This window comes from Cottoperca gobio, chromosome 7 (assembly GCF_900634415.1).
Source record: "Cottoperca gobio chromosome 7, fCotGob3.1, whole genome shotgun sequence".
NCBI classification, from domain to species: Eukaryota; Metazoa; Chordata; class Actinopteri; order Perciformes; family Bovichtidae; genus Cottoperca; species Cottoperca gobio.
In genome coordinates, this window is record NC_041361.1 from 322,851 (window position 1) to 343,910 (window position 21,060).

The window sequence follows — 21,060 nt, forward strand, 5'->3', positions numbered from 1 at the left end:
ACGTGTCCGCACGTTCTCCATCTTTGATGTGCAGTTAGCATCAGATAGCAAATAAAGTCGTGAGCACTCACAAACAGGTATGTAATACTTTAATGATGCACAGCAGCAGGGGGAAACGGACGCTTAGTTTTCAACGTCACACTGCGGTTTAAAATGTCATATATCTGCTCTTAGCAGGTTTTAAATCAGAATTGTTAGTATTAGTGGTAATCAGGTAATCATAATGGCACCAGACTATTTAAGAAGTAATAAATAAAAGGTAAATAAAATAAAGATGATTTAGTAAATTGCACACGACCATATTGTTAGCTTGTCACTGATATTCACCACAATGAAGTTAATTCAACAACATAGTTCAGGATTACAATCAATTCAAACTAATTAAGTCATAGTTCATTATTTAAAACGTTGTTAGTTGTATACGAACAAAGTTTTCGGAGACTGTATTTGTGCATTTCACAGTAAACAAGAAACGAGCCACTTTGTATAAATGTTTACGTTTTGTTTATAAATGTTTTATTGCTTTGATTTGGCAGTTGATCCCCCCAAATTAAATTCCATCAAATACCAAAAACCTTGTACATTCTCTTCCTGTATAAAATAGTGATTTCTTACACCCTGTGTATGTTTAATCTTACAAATAAATTCTTACTCATGCTACAAAACTAAATTACAACTCATCATTCCTACAGCCCACAACTACTGGAAACATTAGTTTCATTTTATTTTTTTCACCACTGTGGAAAATAAAAAAACATAATTAATTTGAACATTTCACATTGCAACTAAAGCGTCATCCTTTGAATTGTATTACTATATCTTTAAAGTTGGTAATAATCCTGCAACCCAAACTAAAAGTACAACTACAGTAGGATAAAAGCAAAGACGGAAACACTGTACAAATAAATAAATTCAGCAGAAAATGCAAAACATGAATATTAAAAGCAGAAATGTAACAAAATCAGCTGATTTAAGGATCTACTGCACAGACTCAAACACAAAGAACTGTTAACATCTGTGGAAAACATTTATCACAGAAGGATAAATTGTACAAGTACACAAAAAAAAAATACAAAAAGTTTTTTAAGGAAATCATATTTGAGTTCTAAAACTAGTCCCCATGACGAACTACTGAATATTGAGTAACAACCAGGTTCAATCCAACATTTATTCAATTTATTGAAAATGGTTTAAAGCACTTTTTTGCAACTTTAAAAGTTTTTGTTCCGTTTGCTTTGAAAAAGCAGCGCCCTCGTCCTGTTTTGTACCATAAAGCACCTGTTGCAGAGCACCCTGCTGTGCAAGACACCTTTCAGGAACCTTTAGGTGTTCATTCAAACATGCTGTAGCTCATCTTCTATTGAATATTGATGACGTGGTAAAGAAAAGATGGATTAACTCTGGTATTTAGCTTGTGTTGTGGTAATCCCCAGAGGACCCAGGACGGTTCCCTGAGGAGCTCCTTCATGAACGTTTCATGAAACCTGACCATTTCTTTGGTTGTTTTAAAAAAAGTTTTCCAGGGTTTCTGCTGGTGAGGAACCTGGTGGGGATAAGTCTAGTGACAGAAACAACTTCACACCTGCAAAAGTGCTTCTTGTTGACAGTTAGATAGATCATGACCAAGAAGGGAATTAATCGAGCATCAATACTTTGTCTTTGTATTATAGGAAACACAGAAATGCAATATAATTATAATTCCAGATGACAACATGGTAATTAGTGGCAAATCATCTAAATCTATTGGTGTAATTATCACAAATTCTACAATAAAATATAATAATAAAATATAAAATATATTCTACTTTCATCTCTCACAATAAAGTAGGTTGTACAATAAGATAAGAAACATATATACATTTAGTTTGTGATAATACAAGTTAGAAAAAACATGGAAAAACATGCTTTTTAATAGTAAAGTGTTTCACTATTATATATATGCAGTTTCTGGATTAATATTACTGTTGCATTAATGTGTGTGTTACTTGTTCATTCTGATCCAAGAGGCTTTTTAAAGACTTTATTTATCTGAAGAAGAATCTTCTCATGGAGGAAACTTCATCACAAACATCTGGAGAAACATGTTGAACTGACAGGAAGGAGGAAAACTGTGACGAGGAAGTGAAGCTGTCAGATACGATTTACCCCTGAGATGTAACAAAGTAAAAGTAAAAAAAAGTAACTCGAATTTGTACTTCCAAAGCGTTCAATAACAAATATCAAAATGTTCTCCTATAAACTAATTCATAGCAAAGCATGTACATGAGAATATATTTCCTGCTTCCAACATGAACGATGTTTTTCTCTTTGCTGCAGAGAGCAGCTGATCATTTCAACCGTTATCTAAAGATCACAACTTTATCATTTCAGTGTAAAGCCTTTATATTCTTCTTTTATGTTCTCAACTAAATAATGCTCATAATAACAATCACTGCACAGTTTTGTTATTTCTATATTTGATTATTTTGGTACCACGTTCAGAGGGTTATATTTTGCGACTTTATTCATATTTGATAAATAATCTTTAATCGAGTTGTGAGCTCAGAAACAAAGCTTTTACTGCAATACTGTGCCATGGTGTACGTCGCCAAAACATTCCTGCATCCATCGAGACCCCCGTGTGTGTGTGTGTGTGTGTGTGTGTGTGTGTGAACCTGACCGCTAACAGTGCTTCAATTAATTTTATACTTTTTTAAAAGTGCTTATGTAGATGGGATGTTTTTTGAGAATTCCCCCCCCCCGTGTGTACATGGACCTCAGTTTCATTTACATAAAGAAAGAGCAAGCATCTCTCAGCTTCTGCTTTGTTGATTCATACATGATTTATAAACTTAAAAAGACTTTAAAATAAATGTCTAATTCACAGATTCTGCTGTGAATATCAATACAAAGTCACATTCGGCTCCAGTCAAAAAATCCATGAGAAATACCCGTCGTGCAGAGAACCCGTCCGCCGCTACACTCCTGTGTTCTCCTTTATCCAGCGGCGGTATTTGGTGACTCGGGCGTAGACGCCGGGTTTGTTCCTGCGAGCGCAGCCGTCGCCCCAGCTCACCACGCCAGCCAGGAAGACCCGCCCACTGGGGCCGGTGACAGACAGCGGTCCGCCGGAGTCGCCCTGCGAGACAGAGAGGAGGGAGGTTTAACTCCGTAGGGGTATGACACAGGAAGTGATTTACTTCAGAGCAGAAACCGGCATCAAGGTTTGTTTCAACGACGCGACATTCAAATTCTACATCATAGATTCACTAATAATAATAATAATGATTATTATTTTTGACGTATTGCATCAAACAAATAATACAGCAGCAATAACTAATGAGGAAAATAGGAAGAAATGTGTACAAAAGAAGTAAAAACTACCATTTTGAAGCCGGGGCTTGAGATATGATGTAATTAACGGCTGTGGGATCATCATGTATTTATATAAAATGCATATTATCATGTGAAGTGAAGGCATCTTTAATGATGCACAAGCCCTTCTGCGCTGTGTGCGACACTTTTACCGTCTTCAGACATTAAAGCGTGTTGAACCGTGACAGCATGTCATCATGGTCTTTGGGTTTTGCGTTACCTGACAGGCGTCCACGCCTCCTTTGAGGACGCCGGCGCACAGCATCTTGTCGGTGACTTGCTCCTCCATCAGACTCTTACACACCGTGCTGTTGATGATCCGGACCTCCGCCTTCTGTAGGATGTTCGCACCGAGGCCTGATGGACAAGATGATCAAGTTAAGGAACATGACTCAACTACAAGGTTTCACCTCCTAATATAAAAGGGAATTATAATAAACTAGGATACTTTTAAATGCAGGTTCAAAGTGAAGTCAGTAAAGCTGCCGTCACAAGTTTTAATAGGATTATAAAAACATCCAATCCAGACTTGTCAATCACACACATTGAAAACACACAAAAATAAAATAAAATGGTATATCTTAACTTTTAGTAGTTAAAGAAAATAAAGTCTGTATTAATAAAGTTATCTTATCAACACGCTGGCGTCTTTCAGCTTTGCACTTCTCAAAAATCACCTGTCAATCAAACAGTGTAGGCGGGACTTTGACAGTCAGCTTCAGTTTGTGAGGTTAGCACTCTGGAAGCTATCGCTGCTAATGCTAACGACCAAAAACATGAAGAATATCACTTCCTGTGAACGAGCTCTCAGACGGCGTAAATAAATATTTCAATATTGCCGATTATATCCCTCACCTCCCTCTCTAGTGGCGCCCCAGCCGGTGATCCACGCCTCTTGGCCTGCTGGGAAGTCGTAAGTGGGGGAGGGCAGGCAGATGGGCCAGATGTCCTGGTTGAGGGTGACGTTGGAGTCCAGCTCCATCAGAGCGACGTCGTTGTCGTAGGTGAAGGCGTTGTAGTCCTCGTGAGCGATGATCCGCCTCAGGTTCCTCCGCACCGTCCACTCGTTGGTCTGACTCTGCATATGCAGACCCAGCAACACCTCCCATTGGTCCGCCTGAGAGTACCTGCATCATCAACAGAGGTCAGAGGTCACGTCTTGAATATTAGAAACGTCCCGCTAATCTCGCTTCAGTATGGACTGTAGTGGAAGGAGAAGAGAAAGAGAGACTTCGATCATTTATCCTACTTGTTTGGCCCGTTGTCCTGGACGCAGTGAGCGGCGGTCAGCAGCCAGCGGTTGCTCAACACCGACGCTCCGCACACGTGACCCGTTCCCCTGATGTGGAGGCTGACCTGCCAGGGCCACTCCCCCTTCCGCGACGCCTCACCGCCCACAATACGAGAGCTCCGGTACGGCTTCGTCCCGCACTCTGAAAACACACAAATACAGACATGTAGACACAGAAATAACTTCTGCAACTCTGTGTGTGTGTGTGTGTGTGTGTGTGTGTGTGTGTGTGTGTGTGTGTGTGTGTGTGTGTGTGTGCGTGTGTGTGCGTGTGGTAAACGTACGGCAGCCGTCCTCATCAGAGCCATCCTCGCAGTCCTTCTCTCCGTCACACTCTGGGTTCAGTTTACTGATGCAGTCTCCGCTCCTGCAGCTGAAGGTGAACTCTGAACACGTCTGCAGCACCAGAGCTGAAGGAGACAGAGTCCTGACACTTCACACTTTATCTACTTCATTCATAAACATTGTTTCATTTCAGCTCAGCGTGAGAGTTTTTAACTGCGTTTTGCCATCATTAACATTAAGAGCACACACACACACACACACACACACACACACACACACTAACATTTAATTCTTGTTTCTAAGCTTTTATTTGTGTTTTACATTTTTCACACGCAGACTCATCCGATCCGTCCGAACAGTCGTCTTTTCCGTTACACTTGAACTTCTCCGGGATGCATCGGTTGTTTCTGCAGGAAAACTCTCCTGGTTTACATTTTACTACAAAAGAAACAGAACCAACAGAGAGACATTCAGAGTGAGACATTCAGAGTGAGACATTCAGAGTGAGACATTCAGAGTGAGACCTTCAGAGTGAGACCTTCAGAGTGAGACCTTCAGAGTGAGACATTCAGAGTGAGACCTTCAGAGTGAGACCTTCAGAGTGAGACCTTCAGAGTGAGACATTCAGAGAGAGACAATCAGAGTGAGACATTCAGAGTGAGACCTTCAGAGTGAGACCTTCAGAGTGAGACCTTCACAGAGAGACATTCAGAGAGAGACCTTCACAGAGAGACATTCAGAGTGAGACCTTCAGAGTGAGACATTCAGAGAGAGACATTCACAGAGAGACATTCAGAGTGAGACCTTCAGAGTGAGACCTTCAGAGTGAGACCTTCACAGAGAGACATTCAGAGAGAGACATTCACAGAGAGACATTCAGAGAGAGACATTCACAGAGAGACATTCAGAGAGAGACATTCACAGAGAGACATTCAGAGAGAGACATTCACAGAGAGACATTCAGAGTGAGACCTTCAGAGTGAGACATTCAGAGAGAGACATTCACAGAGAGACATTCAGAGAGAGACATTCACAGAGAGACATTCAGAGAGAGACATTCACAGAGAGACATTCAGAGTGAGACATTCACAGAGAGACATTCAGAGAGAGACATTCACAGAGAGACATTCAGAGTGAGACCTTCAGAGTGAGACATTCAGAGAGAGACATTCACAGAGAGACATTCAGAGTGAGACCTTCAGAGTGAGACCTTCAGAGTGAGACCTTCACAGAGAGACATTCAGAGAGAGACATTCACAGAGAGACATTCAGAGTGAGACCTTCAGAGTGAGACATTCAGAGTGAGACGCTCAGAGTGAGACGCTCACAGAGAGACGCTCACAGTGAGACAGTTTAACTCACGACAGTTCTCCTCATCAGTTTTGTCTCCACAGTCGTCGAACCCATCGCACTCCCAGAACTTCGGTTTGCAGCGCCCGTTTTTACACTTCATCTGAGACGCCTCGCACTCTGGAAGAAACGACAACTACGTGTTAGTCCGTCGCTGGATACTTCAGGACTTCCTGTCTGTGGCTCTCAACTTCGTGGCTATCTATCCATCTATCTATCTATATCCAAATTATGGATGGATGGAGAGATTATATATATATATATATATATATATATATATATATATATATATATATATATATATATATATATATATATATATATATATATATATATATATATATATATATATATATATATATATATATATATATATATATATATATATATATATATAGTAGTGTCCGTGTTGTTTCGATGTTACGACTTAAAGTTCATGAACACACCGAAGTCGGAACAACAACTTCCCGACAAACAGTGCATTTGTTCGGGACTACTTTCAGCGGCGCATTAATCCACATTTGGTGCTCTGGTGAGTATTTACAGCAGCAGGATGGGAGATGCGAGATTATCTTTCAGGCTGAAAACAATCGATCCTGTTCAAATGTTTTTGGTTTTGTTTGAAGATAACAACAATCCACAGTCAGCGGTTCGGACTCACTGCAGTTGTCCTCGTCGCTGCTGTCTCCGCAGTCGTTCCAGCCGTCGCACTGCAGCGTCTGGTTGATGCAAAGGTTGTTGGTGCACTGGAACCTCCCTGGACAAGCTGATCAAAGACGACAGGAGAAATACCATAAAGGGAATCAATCAAAAGAAAACTGAAGGTGTGCCTGAGAAAGTGTCCAGAATACAAGTAATTAAATAAAAATCTTACGATTCGTCGGGACGTAGGCTTCGTACTCGGCAGTGAAACCCTGGTCAACGTGGGACGAGTCCGAGTTAAACTTGATGGTCATCTTGTTGCTCCGGCTGATGACTACGTTGCTTTTTAGTTTATTGCCACACAATCTACAACACAGAGACACAAACAAGTTAATCTGACTCCACCTGGTGGATGAAACACAGTTTACACTTAAAACACAAGAGTTATTCTACGGGTGGATAAAGTTCAAGAAACGCAAATATTTAAAGCGTCGTCATCAGTCGAGTCTTCGAGGTTCTGATGCGTTTCTTTAAGCTCCTGATGAGAACAGCTCGTTCAGCGCACACAACAATGTTTAGGATTTAAAACTTGTTAGTGTCGACGTGTTCGTCGCGACTTAACTCTGAACTTCACACGCAGAACATGAGAATTAAGTCCACGCTAAGAACGATAACGATATTGAAGCTAGCTTAATGTAAACAGCGGTGCCAAGCACATTTTTACAATTTTACATTTTCACTTATTTGATTTGTGTTTCTATCACTTGCTTGTCGTTACAGTCGTGGCGTTAGATCCAGTCTTAAAACAATATCTCAATATGTGCAGTTAACGTTCAGGTCACGAGTCGTCAGACTTGGAGTGAGAGAGAAATATTCGATGATACAAAGCGCTGACAGCTGACCTTTGACCGTTGATGTCAACGTAGTCGTTGAGACACTGGCTGCTGTACTTCCCCAACAGGAACTTGTTGAACTGAACCTTCAGAAACTTTTCCTTTGGCGCCTGAAGAAGGAGATGATGTAGGAAAGACAGAATTATTAGGTGAAATTAATTTTAAATGCTTATTAAAGACGTCAACTGTAATAATGACTTAAGGCTGCAGGTCAAACAGGTGAGTTTAGTGATATTTATTATTGGTAAAATTTCCTGATTGTGTTCCTGAACCCGTAAGATTTAAATGAGTAAAATGAACAAACTCTTTTTAGTGTCCATTAATCCGACTTTAGTGTCTTCAACGGTCTAACAACGAGACAGACTTCACATTCTTTACTCTACGAACGGATAAATCATCGTTCAGCGGTCAGTTCTGGGTGTTTCTCATGTGTTGCAGCCTTTAACGCGAACAGGTGGATTTACCTCGATGGTCCACACACACGTGGTTTTTGGAGGATAGTTGGAGGGGAAGAACGGTGAAGAGAAGGAGCCTTTCTCAAGCGTCAGTTCACCGCCACACTCTGCACAACAACACGTCAGACATTTAGACTTCAACTGATAACATCGCAACTTAGGTCAGAGGTTAAACATGAAAACAAAACGAATATTCTCAAACAATTACTGCAATTTAACATCTCATACATTTATAAACAAAAAAATACTTTTTCAAATTAAAGCACGTGAACACTGAAGCAAGTTCGTCGAGATTATTTCCAATAGAAATCGTAGGATTTCAAGAATTTGGAATCAGGTGCGATTGTGTCGATTCTCGTGCAGTGAACGATGTCTGAACGAGAGGAAACTGCACCTTATTATCGCTTTTACTTTCATTAATATACTGCTGATCTTTTATTGATTTATTTTTAATAAATTAATTGAACATTTGGTCTATAAAATGTCATAAAAAAAAGCTTTTGACAATTTCCTAAAATCCAAAGCGATGACAAATGACTTTTAATAATATTGTATATTTAAATAGTTGCCGGTTAATTTTCGCCGATCGACTAAAAACAATCGACTGTTTGCTTCCGCTCTCACTAGAGACGTCAACAGCTGAATAGTTTCTTGTTAATATTATTGAAAGTTTGTTTTAGATTTGAATCGAGAAAATAAAATGAGACAGGTTGAAATAATTTGCTGCTGTGTTGTTGAACGTTAATAACTAACTGTTGCCGTTTACTTTGCTCAGTGAGAGGGATCTGCGAGTAGTTGGCTCTGAAGCCGGGGAAGTTCTTCTCTTCGTTGGTGATCAGAGTCAGCAGCAGGACGTTTCCAGAGGACAGGAAGGACAGCGAGTCGTGAGGGTATCCACACTGTCTGAGGGGGGAGCACAGCTGTTAGTACACCGGGACAATACTTTAATGAAACTTCAGTTTATTTACTCTCGTCTGACGCTATTAAAGGGTTAGTTCGGATGTTGTATTATCCAGTCAGAGTATCACCTACAGTAGATGCAGTTTATAGAAACACACAGGAAGTACCAGGAGCTGCTGGTCTGTCGCCGCCTCGATCGGTTAGTTTGTTTGTGTTAATGTGACCGAAATAACCCTTTAAAAACACCAAAGTCTCACAATAACACAAACTAAGTAACCGATCGAAGCAGCGGTCGACCAGCAGCTCCTGTGTCCTGTGAGATAAAATTACTGTTTTTTTCCAATGGAGTCTGTGGCTTTGAACAGAGCGTAGATAACGGCCATCAGGCGGTAACTCCTGTCCGTTTCTCCAAACTGCCTTCTACTGTAGGTAATACACTGAAGTGTGGTTGCATGAAGTATTAATCCATAATCAAACGGTTCCTTTGATCTCTCGCTTTGTGTGTCCTTCAGGGTGAGTCGGTGCACCGGGACGTCACTGAGGTTACAGGTGTAACAAAAGGTGAGCGGGGCAACACAGAGAGCAGGGAAACAGCGACACACACAGTTCAGACTCGTGTCAAATTACACTTTTAACTCCCAAACGTCAATATTGATATTGTTAAAGTTTGTGTCTCACTCCGTCAGGACTCGGGGCGCGATGGGAGCGAGGGAGTCGTAGATTTGGATGAAGTCTTGCTCGCAGTCGTCCTCCAGGATTAGAGTGTGGAAGTCCAGTCGCACTCGGTGTCCGGGGTCGGCCCTCAGCCTCCACTGCAGGTAGACGTTGGGAGGGTACGAAGAGTCTGGAAACCCCGGAGACTGGACGACTCCCGCCTCGCTGACGTGGATGTTGAACGACTTTCTCTCTGAAAATATTAAAAAGCAGGAGGAATGTGTTTTTCATGATGGGTTCCATCTTTATTTCCTTAAGCTTCTTAACTTTGTAACTTTACTTTGAAAGAACTCGATATTTCTCACCAACTAAACTTTTCTTCGTCATGCGCGGGTCGATAGCTGCGAACAGAAAAAAACTAACTTTATTATTCGATATTATTTCTGATGAAATGTTTGTCATTAAGTTTATTTCTTTGTACATTTCTATAACTCCTATTTAAACTGTAAACATGTATTTATACTTCTCTGGACTGCAGCAAGAATACAAACCTAGTTATGATCTTTGGGAGAGAAAACATTGGGAAATGTTTTTTTATTGGTTAATTTACATGAAACTCTCATAATCCTGATTAAATAAATAAAAATAAACTTGTTCTTTTCCTTGAGTCCAAAGATCAGAAACAGACAAAAACCTGACGGTTTGTAATAAACTGGATTTATCTTTTACACATCCCCTGCAGACATCAGTCCAGAGTTGGACGTGGAGTCAGCGAGAAGCTCAAACCTCGTGAGACGACGTTGTTGACGTTGAGCGCGTCGACACGTTTCAGAAATCGGCCCTGTCGGCCCTGCTGAGCCGCCGGGTCCAGAGACTCGATGGCTTTGTCCAGAGTCTCCTGCTGAAGGACGTGGACGTCAAACTCCGACTGGTAATACGCCACCACGCTGTCCCCGCCGTCTCCCTCACTGCAGGAACACAGAAAAGACGAGGGATGGAGACGCGGTTAGCCTAGCTTAGCATAAAGACTGGACACAGCAAGCCTGCACCTAGCATCAATTTAAAGTTCACGATGTTTGTTTAAACAAACACAAACGTAGAGTTACTTTAGTAAGTAAGTTAAGTTTGTGTTCAGCTGCCTTCAGACGATCAGAAACGTTCTGCGTTCACTGCGCATGTTGCAGACGTCGCAATGTGTCGTACGCCACATACAGACTTTATCTCAGCGGTTGCGATTTGAAAGGTAACTCGAGGTCAAAGATTAAATAATTGTGCATTTCGTCGCCAATTCTGAGCAGAGAAAGAGCCGGCGCGTCATGTGTGGGACACTTCCTGTACATCACATCAAAAGTCTGCACACAGGCTCCTCAGTTACTCTTTGATGAGTAAGTAAAGCGTCAGAAAACATGCAGCGACAGGTGTTTGTGCTGCGTACCTGAAGGCCTGCACTGTGGAGCCTTTGAAGTGTTTGGCCAGCACTGAGTTTTGGGAGTAAATCAGTTTCAGCTGAAAGACAAAACAAAGGTCATAAATGAAATGTACATGTTATGAAATCTGTGGACGGACACAGAGGAAGTCTGGAAGCAGAAGCCGCTCTCACCTGCTTGCTGACCAGACCGGCCAGGTGAGTGAACTGAGGGTTTCTGTGATCTTCATACGCAGGCAGGAAGCGCTGGTTGTTGATCCCCATGGAGCCGATGTAAACCTTATTCACTCTGACGTCGCTGCGTACTGAAGACCACGTGCACACTCAGTACATATCCTCAAACTCAAAACATTATTTCTGCATTCAAAGCTTCTATTGAGGTTTTCAAGTTAAGCTTATTATGTTATTACATCCTTTAAAACATCCTCAAATTTGAATAAAGTTATTAAATGAGTTTTTATTATTAACTCAACTTTCTCTAACTAATATAACTCCCTATAACTTTCTATTCTTCTGAGAGTCAAACGCTTTAAATTAATCTTTATATTATCAGAATTTGATCCATTAGGTCCGATAACATTTTATGGCCGAATGTCTTTTTTCCTTATTTTAAGCTTCTTTTCGAGGTTTTCGAATGTCTGTCTTCACATTTAATGACGTCATCACTCAAATATTTTGGTTGTACAAATGTAATTTATGGTTCTGTTAGTTAATTCAGGTGTGTGTCTCTCTCTGTGAGCTGCAAGCAGGACAGAAAACTGTCTTTGTAGCGCCGTTAAAATGTCGTTTTTGAGGATAAACTTTAATCTGGATTAAAGCAGAATATCTGGTGAAACGTGAATTATATTTTTAATAAATGTCGACTTCTGGACTTTAAACACTCTGGAGTTATTGGAAATGTTTAGATCACAGAAGTCACAACTGGAATATATCGTTCTGAGCAGAGTCATGGTTTCATCGCCAACTCGATATGCTGGTGGAGTCACGATAATTATTAGTTATCGACTTATTGTACGATATTTGCACTTATTGTTGTGTTTACAGATTTGTCACCAACATGATTCAGAATAAACAGCAGGGTTCTGCCGGCCGTTATAAAACAGACTTTGCACATTTGTGTTGTATTTTTGCTATTAAATGTATAATAATATAAATAAATAAAAATGTTGCTAAAATGAGCTCACGCTGAAAGTGCCAGACCAGCAGTCCGGTCACCAGAGCCACAGCAGCAGCCGACAGCACGAGGCCGACGCCGATCCACAGCTTCCTCCTGCGGCCCGGTGTCTTCTCCAGATGCTTGGAGTCTGAAGCCGGCAGGAACTGAACGGTGGTGTCCCAGTCCTGCAGACGGGGGGGGGGGGGGGGGGGGGGGGGTTATAATCACAACTCTGAACTGTGTTGTGCTCGTTCATTTCGTTGTCCCTGATTGGTTTTACAGAGTAACGAGGTTTCACCAAAATAAATCTCAGAGATGAAAACATTAAAACCAGGATTATCTGCATGTGTGGAGGTTCCACTGAGGTTCCACTGAGGTTCCACTGAGGTTCCACTGAGGTTCCAATGTTAGTGATTGTACCGAGTCTAAAGGAACGTCACCTCTCAAGAGCGCTGCAACAGTTACTCCTCTCCTAATCCACTACTCTCATAATCCACTACTCTCATAATCCTACTCTCATAATCCACTACTCTCATAATCCACTACTCTCATAATCCACTACTCTCATAATCCATTACTCTAATAATCCGTTAGTCCTCTACGCTACTAATCAACTACTCCTCTAATCCACTACTTCCCTAATCCATTACTCTCCTAATCCATTACTCCACTAATCAGTTACTCCTCTAGTCCAATAATCCACTACTCAAATAATCCATTACTCTACTAATCTACAGAAAAGTATTCGCCAACTATTTTGATAATTGATGAATCGTTAAATATCAGAAGAAGCTGTTTTCAGCGTCTCAAATATGGAGATTTCCTGCTTCTCTCTGTTTTATATCACATTACATTTATATCTTTGGGATTTGGACAAAACGAGACATTTAAAGACGCCATCTTGGACTTTAAGAAACTGGAAAATACGTTTTTCACTATTTTCTGACATTTTACAGACAGAACGATTAATCTAGAAAATAATCGTCAGCTCAAAAGAAGACGGAGTATTGAGACGTGGAGAGTATTGAGACGTGGAAAGCCTTGTGTTTACGCTGTGAACCTGTTTGACGGTGAAAGTGAAGCAGGGTGTTGCTGCACAGGAATGTTTTCACTGCTGCCGTGTGGCAGGTTGTATCCTGCGAGTCGCCCCACACCCTCTCAGTGACGCAAAGCTGCACCTCCAAACTGTCAGTAGTCGTTGGAAGGCTAGCAGTTTCCCCCTGCTTCCAGTCTTTGTGCTAAGCTAGGCTAAACAAGTGCTACATCTGTCTTTATGTATGCGCACAGAGATGAAACTAATATACATGAAACGATCACCAACTATTTAATGAAGGATTAATCGTTTAAGTAATTTTCATGCAAACATGTCAGAAAATGCCGTTTTCAGACTCTCAAATGTGGAGACATTTAAAGATATTTGAGAAACTCAGAGACATTTTCACTATTTTCTTGCATTTTATAGACGAATCAATGAATCTAGAAAATAATCAACAAACATTGAAAAATAATGTTTAGTTGCAGCCCTAAAGCCCTAAAGCCCCATCATATCTTCAATGTTTTAGTAGAAAACAGTCAGGAACTATTTTTCTTGCAGACATTACATACAACTTAAAAAAGATTCTTATTCACCGAGTGTCGTCACACTGGCAGCTGTATGTATGTATGTATGTATGTATGTATGTATGTATGTATGTATATATATATATATATATTAAGATAGCTAATATATATATATATTAAGATAGATAGATATATATATATATATATACTATATCTATATATATATATATATATTATCTATAATATATATATATATATATATCTAATATATTATATATATATATATCTATATATATATATATATATATATATATATATATATATATATATATATATATATATATATATCTATCTATCTTAATAAATATATATATATATATATTTATTAAGATAGATAGATATATATTAAGATAGATATATAAAGATATATATATATATATATTAAGATAGATATAAAGATATATAAAGATATCTATCTCTCACACACACACACACACACACACCTTCATTTTCGTGTCATGCACACAAAGACACAACAAATACTCCGCATCGGTCCAACGTTTCATTTCATTACAAAATGTATTTGAATGTTCGGTCTGAAACAGAATATCTGGTTCTCTCTCCCGAGCTTTGCAAATACAATCTGCAAATAAAAAGTTTCCTTCCAAAAGCACGACTCAAGTTTTTCATAGTCATCCAGCCAAAAGAAATCAAGATAAATGGAGGTAATTTTAGTAGAAAGTACATTTCTTATGTCCTCGTAGACAGGACAGTAAATCAGAAAGGGAACCTCACCTTGTTGAAAGGTTTTGTACAAATAGATTTGCTCTTATTTACAGTGAATGTGTGGAAGTCATACTATAGTCTGCCGTAAAAAGTCATAAAAAGTCAGTATGCCGTAAAAAGTCATAAAAAGTCAGTATGTCGTTAAAAGTCATAAAAAGTCAGTATGTCGTAAAAAGTCACAAAAAGTCAGTGACTGTCATGGTAAAAAGTCATAAAATGTTGAAGAAAGTTGTAAAAAGTAAAAAAAGTCATAAAAAGGTCATAAAAAGTCATAGTATACCATGTGGTAAAAAAGTCATAATCTGTCGTAAAAAGTCATAGTATAGTATGTTGTAAAAAGTAATAAAAGGTCATAGTATAGTATGTTGTAAAAAGTAATAAAAAGTCATAGTATAGTATGTTGTAAAAAGTAATAAAAGGTCATAGTATAGTCTGTGGTAAAAAGTAATAAAAAGTCATAGTATAGTCTGTGGTAAAAAGTAATAAAAAGTCATAGTATAGTCTGTGGTAAAAAGTAATAAAAAGTCATAGTATAGTATGTTGTAAAAAGTAATAAAAAGTCATAGTATAGTCTGTGGTAAAAAGTAATAAAAGTCATAGTATAGTCTGTTGTAAAAAGTAATAAAAGGTCATAGTATAGTCTGTTGTAAAAAGTCATAAAAGGTCATAGTATAGTCTGTGGTAAAAAGTAATAAAAAGTCATAGTATAGTCTGTGGTAAAAAGTAATAAAAAGTCATAGTATAGTATGTTGTAAAAAGTAATAAAAGGTCATAGTATAGTCTGGTAAAAAGTCATAAAAAGTCATAGTATAGTCTGTGGTAAAAAGTGATAAAAGGTCATAGTATAGTCTGTGGTAAAAAGTAATAAAAAGTCATAGTATAGTATGTTGTAAAAAGTGATAAAAGGTCATAGTATAGTCTGTTGTAAAAAGTCATAAAAAGTCATAGTATAGTCTGTGGTAAAAAGTGATAAAAGGTCATAGTATAGTATGTTGTAAAAAGTAATAAAAAGTCATAGTATAGTCTGGTAAAAAGTCATAAAAAGTCATAGTATAGTCTGTGGTAAAAAGTGATAAAAGGTCATAGTATAGTCTGTGGTAAAAAGTAATAAAAGGTCATAGTATAGTATGTTGTAAAAAGTGATAAAAGGTCATAGTATAGTCTGTTGTAAAAAGTCATAAAAAGTCATAGTATAGTCTGTGGTAAAAAGTGATAAAAGGTCATAGTATAGTATGTTGTAAAAAGTAATAAAAAGTCATAGTATAGTCTGGTAAAAAGTCATAAAAAGTCATAGTATAGTCTGTGGTAAAAAGTGATAAAAGGTCATAGTATAGTCTGTGGTAAAAAGTAATAAAAGGTCATAGTATAGTCTGTTGTAAAAAGTAATAAAAAGTCATAGTATAGTCTGTGGTAAAAAGTAATAAAAAGTCATAGTATAGTCTGTGGTAAAAAGTAATAAAAAGTCATAGTATAGTCTGTGGTAAAAAGTAATAAAAAGTCATAGTATAGTATGTTGTAAAAGTAATAAAAAGTCATAGTATAGTATGTTGTAAAAAGTAATAAAAAGTCATAGTATAGTATGTTGTAAAAGTAATAAAAGTCATAGTATAGTCTGTGGTAAAAAGTAATAAAAGGTCATAGTATAGTATGTTGTAAAAAGTAATAAAAAGTCATAGTATAGTCTGTGGTAAAAAGTAATAAAAGGTCATAGTATAGTATGTTGTAAAAAGTAATAAAAAGTCATAGTATAGTATGTTGTAAAAAGTAATAAAAAGTCATAGTATAGTATGTTGTAAAAAGTAATAAAAAGTCATAGTATAGTCTGTGGTAAAAAGTAATAAAAGGTCATAGTATAGTATGTTGTAAAAAGTAATAAAAAGTCATAGTATAGTCTGTGGTAAAAAGTAATAAAAGGTCATAGTATAGTATGTTGTAAAAAGTAATAAAAAGTCATAGTATAGTCTGTGGTAAAAAGTAATAAAAAGTCATAGTATAGTCTGTGGTAAAAAGTAATAAAAGGTCATAGTATAGTCTGTGGTAAAAAGTAATAAAAAGTCATAGTATAGTATGTTGTAAAAAGTCATAAAAAGTCATAGTATAGTCTGTTGTAAAAGTAATAAAAGGTCATAGTATAGTCTGTGGTAAAAAGTAATAAAAGGTCATAGTATAGTCTGTTGTAAAAAGTAATAAAAAGTCATAGTATAGTCTGTGGTAAAAAGTAATAAAAGGTCATAGTATAGTCTGTGGTAAAAAGTAATAAAAAGTCATAGTATAGTATGTTGTAAAAAAGTAATAAAAAGTCATAGTATAGTCTGTTGTAAAAAGTAATAAAAAGTCATAGTATAGTCTGTGGTAAAAAGTAATAAAAAGTCATAGTATAGTCTGTGGTAAAAAGTAATAAAAAGTCATAGTATAGTATGTTGTAAAAAGTAATAAAAAGTCATAGTATAGTATGTTGTAAAAAGTAATAAAAAGTCATAGTATAGTCTGTGGTAAAAAGTAATAAAAGGTCATAGTATAGTCTGTGGTAAAAAGTAATAAAAAGTCATAGTATAGTATGTTGTAAAAAGTAATAAAAAGTCATAGTATAGTCTGTGGTAAAAAGTAATAAAAGGTCATAGTATAGTCTGTGGTAAAGTCACAGTCCAGTCTTTGTATCCCTCAGGATAGGATATTTCTGTTCTGTGAGATGCAAACTTTTCTTTTTTAGTTTATAGAAATGTACATTAAGAGTCGTCAAAAGATAATCTTAGATAATCTTAGTTATTGTTGTATTTTTTTTAAACTGTTCAAGTGTTACATAATTACAGAATTTCTTTTTTATAAATGAAACATTTAGAAACCAAAATATTTTCCGTCTAGTTATTGACATGAAACTGAGGAAATATTCACGTTAGAAGCAGCGACTCGTTTTGTTTGATAAATTGCTTTTACTTTCATTTGTCACAAATACAAAAAGTACAACAGTATTAAGAAATACTTAAAGTCCCAAAAGTGAAAGTACTCATTATGCAGACGGCCCATTTCAGAATAATATATTAAGTTATTGGAGCTTTTAATTACTTAATGCACCGGGTACTTTGAGTAAATGTACTTAGTTACTTTCCACCACTGTTATTTGATTATTAATACTTTAATTATTTTCTCAATTAGTAAATTAATCGACTAACAGTTTCAGTTTGTTATAATTATTGACAAAATGAGCAAATAAAAAGTATAATCTTTATTTTGATTAATTCATAATAATCATTTAAAAAAGTTTATTTTATGTTTGTGTGTTTGATCATGATACATTATAGAATACGCATTTGTATAAATATGTTTTTATTGTATTTATTGCTTTAACACAGTTGCACATTCCTGAAGTTTTTTATGCGTCTTTATTCTTTTAAGTGTAAAGAACATCGAGTTTCTTCGTCATGAAATATGCTCAGGGAATAAAGCAGCTTCACCTTCATCATTACAAATCATACACAACCATTAAAACCAGTACAGCCTGCTGGGGAACCAGTACAGACAACAGAAACCCACTTCAGATGATTTAAAATCTCTACTTTCTATGACTTTAAATACATTTATGTAGTTAAATCCAACATGTCTGTGTGTCTGATTGATGTTTTATGTCCTGAGGCATTTTATGTATTAATGTAAACCATCATGATAAACATTATATGGACTAGTAATCGTAAAACCATTGAAACCAGTGCAGCCTGCTGTGGAAACCAGTTCAGAAAATAGAAACCCACATTATATTATTTAAAATCTGCTGCACATATTAATATTAATAAGTTCATCTCGTGTATTTTAAACAGAAACTCTGCTCGGTTTCTGTTGTTTATCTCAGGTGAAACTGTGACGTCACGGAGGGTTAATATCACAGGTAATGAACTCACCTGTCTCGGGTTGAACTTCTCTCCTGAATCCATTAAATCCATGTTCCTTAAAAGTTTTGTTTGTCCCTTTTTTATTTTGTTTTATTTAATATTCCGTCTTCCCCGCAGATCCTCTCGTGTTTCCTCGCGGTGAGTCTCGCGCTCTGCTGCCATTACTGTCGCGCGAACATGGCGACGACAGGTGAGCAGCGACAGGTGTCTCGGTCTGTCAGGTACGGGCACGAACGTGGCGATAAATAACCAGCTTTGAGTGATTTTAAAGTTAGTTTGTAACTCTGGGTGTCGCTGCTGGTTCCGGGTCGCGCTCTGAACCGGATTAAACGCGTTCACACCGGAGGAAGAACCGGACTGCGGCGCGGTTCTGAAGGAGGAAACTGACGACTGGAAACATCAAAGAGACCAGAGAGAGTGATGAAGGAGAGCGGTCACCGCAGGTAGAGGCACACCTGGTCTCCCAGGATTCATTGCGCGACTGAAAACATCGCAGCTAATTTAATTATTTTCTCTATTTGATTCGATTATTTACTGAAGTAAAAGTATTAAACCAGTGTAGAGAAATGGGAACAGTCATGCACTTACTTTATTTACAATTCTGAGGTACTTTATTATTTACTGATATTTTATTATCCTTCACATCTCAGAGAAACGTTGTGTTTTACTCCCAAGCGATGAACACATTAATAATTATAATCCAATTATATATTTTATTCTGAAATTCGCCCCAATGATCCATAAAGTTTTATCTTAATCATCATTTATTTGTTGATTATATTATTATTATTATTATTATTATTATTATTATTATTCTTCCTTTTTAATTGATTTTAAAGAATACCATGGACACTTATGAAAGACTATATAAATAAAATACATTACATTTAAGGGTTCAAAGCCAGTACAATGTATTACTCTAAATCTCTTAAGTGAATCATATTTAAATATATGTGTCTGTAACCTCTCGTTTATTTTGCAATCAAAATGTAAAAATGTTTTTAAAAGAAGCTAAATGACAGGTAATAATAATGTCATTTACATCCTGGCCACTAGAGGTCGCTGCAGCATTAATGTCTACTGAATCCAAATCCTACTTCATGTGTTCATCATTATAAATATAAATACTTTGATCCCGATGTTATTATTGATCCACAGCTGCTAACTCCTGGACGGCCCGAAGACGAGCAGACGAAGTGTTTCTGGAAGAAGCTTTCATCAGTACATGTGCAGAAAAGGAGGCGACACCATCAGGTTCACGTTTCTGTTTCTTTATTAGTGGAATGGAATATACACCTCTGTGCTTTAAAGCTGTTTTCTCCTTCATTCATTCACCGCTCACTCGTTCTGAGACGTCACTTCATCCGTTCACTGGACCAACAACTGTTCGACTCGTCAGCAGATCATCAGAACTCCCATTTTATTATTTTATTTCTCTCTCGTCTCCTCAGCAGGACGAGCTGTCAGGCAAATGCAGTTTGTTGGATTTGAGGAATTAAACTCTGCAGATGAAACATTTAATAATAAAAAACAGCTGTTGGACAGTTTAAGAGCAACTTCACTTCCTGGTTTCTCTCATTGAGTAAACTGTAAGTGACATCATTGATGGATATTTCATATTATACTCAATGCAAACAATAAGTGCAGAACAACTGATGAACTGCACAATTAACCCGAACAGTGAAGCAGGAAGTTTGTGTAAAACGAGCGATTTGGATGAATTCTGAGCATCAGAGATCAGTTTTCCTCTTTTAAAACAATTCTCTGTGTTATGCATCTAATTTAATTTTTAACAAACTTAACACTTGTGTGTTATTAGACACGTTCTGTGTTTTCTCCTCGCTGACACCAGGACGGTCTTCTAAAGCAGGACGAGACTGTTGAGCCGATAAATAAATACAAATAACAATTTCATTTAGTCTTCGTCACAGAAATGCACGACATCCTGGGAGATCTGCATCTGTGCATTGAAAATAAGTTATCTTACACTTCTTAAAATCAAGACCGTGCATTAAAGTTGTGGTTCCCGCCTCTAAAAGGGGTCTTTAGATAGATCGAAGGGGTCGCACAGGTATCAGCAGGATGGGACTTCAGTTTTCTTCTTCTTCTTGTGAATAATTGAAAGTGGTTGACGTGTGTAACCTGTAACCCGTACACACACGGCTTTGCTTTAAAGGCTCAGAAACATTATTATAACTATCTTTACTTAAAGTGGATTCAGTGTTAAGTTGCTCTTTAAATCTGCCGCTGGGGCCGACAACATCTGGAGTTTCATAAATAACATTTTAAAACCAAGACTGGAAGGATCAACACTCGGAGTTATGATTCATATGATTTTAGCGTCGTCTGCTTTCACATTGATCTCCAGTTGTAAATCCCCCGTCCCTGAAAATACAAAATGTAGCTGCATCCCCCAAAACAACT

At 37.4% G+C, this 21,060-nt stretch overlaps 1 protein-coding gene across 1 annotated transcript; it reads right to left on the reverse strand.

Moving 5' to 3' along the window:
• Positions 1-470: 470 nt before the first annotated feature.
• On the reverse strand, positions 471-19,070 carry LOC115011242 (suppressor of tumorigenicity 14 protein homolog). The gene is made up of 19 exons (XM_029436313.1): positions 18,646-19,070; positions 12,435-12,591; positions 11,425-11,555; positions 11,260-11,330; positions 10,611-10,792; positions 10,190-10,225; positions 9,849-10,077; positions 9,037-9,173; positions 8,280-8,377; positions 7,825-7,925; positions 7,155-7,288; positions 6,942-7,046; positions 6,293-6,400; positions 5,252-5,368; positions 4,930-5,055; positions 4,604-4,787; positions 4,210-4,481; positions 3,575-3,711; positions 471-3,118 (listed from the first exon to the last, which is right to left on the reverse strand). The coding sequence occupies exons 1-19, from the start codon at positions 18,685-18,687 to the stop codon at positions 2,957-2,959; spliced, it is 2,529 nt and encodes an 842-aa protein (XP_029292173.1). The 5' UTR covers positions 18,688-19,070; the 3' UTR covers positions 471-2,956.
• Between the last annotated feature and the right edge of the window lie 1,990 nt (positions 19,071-21,060).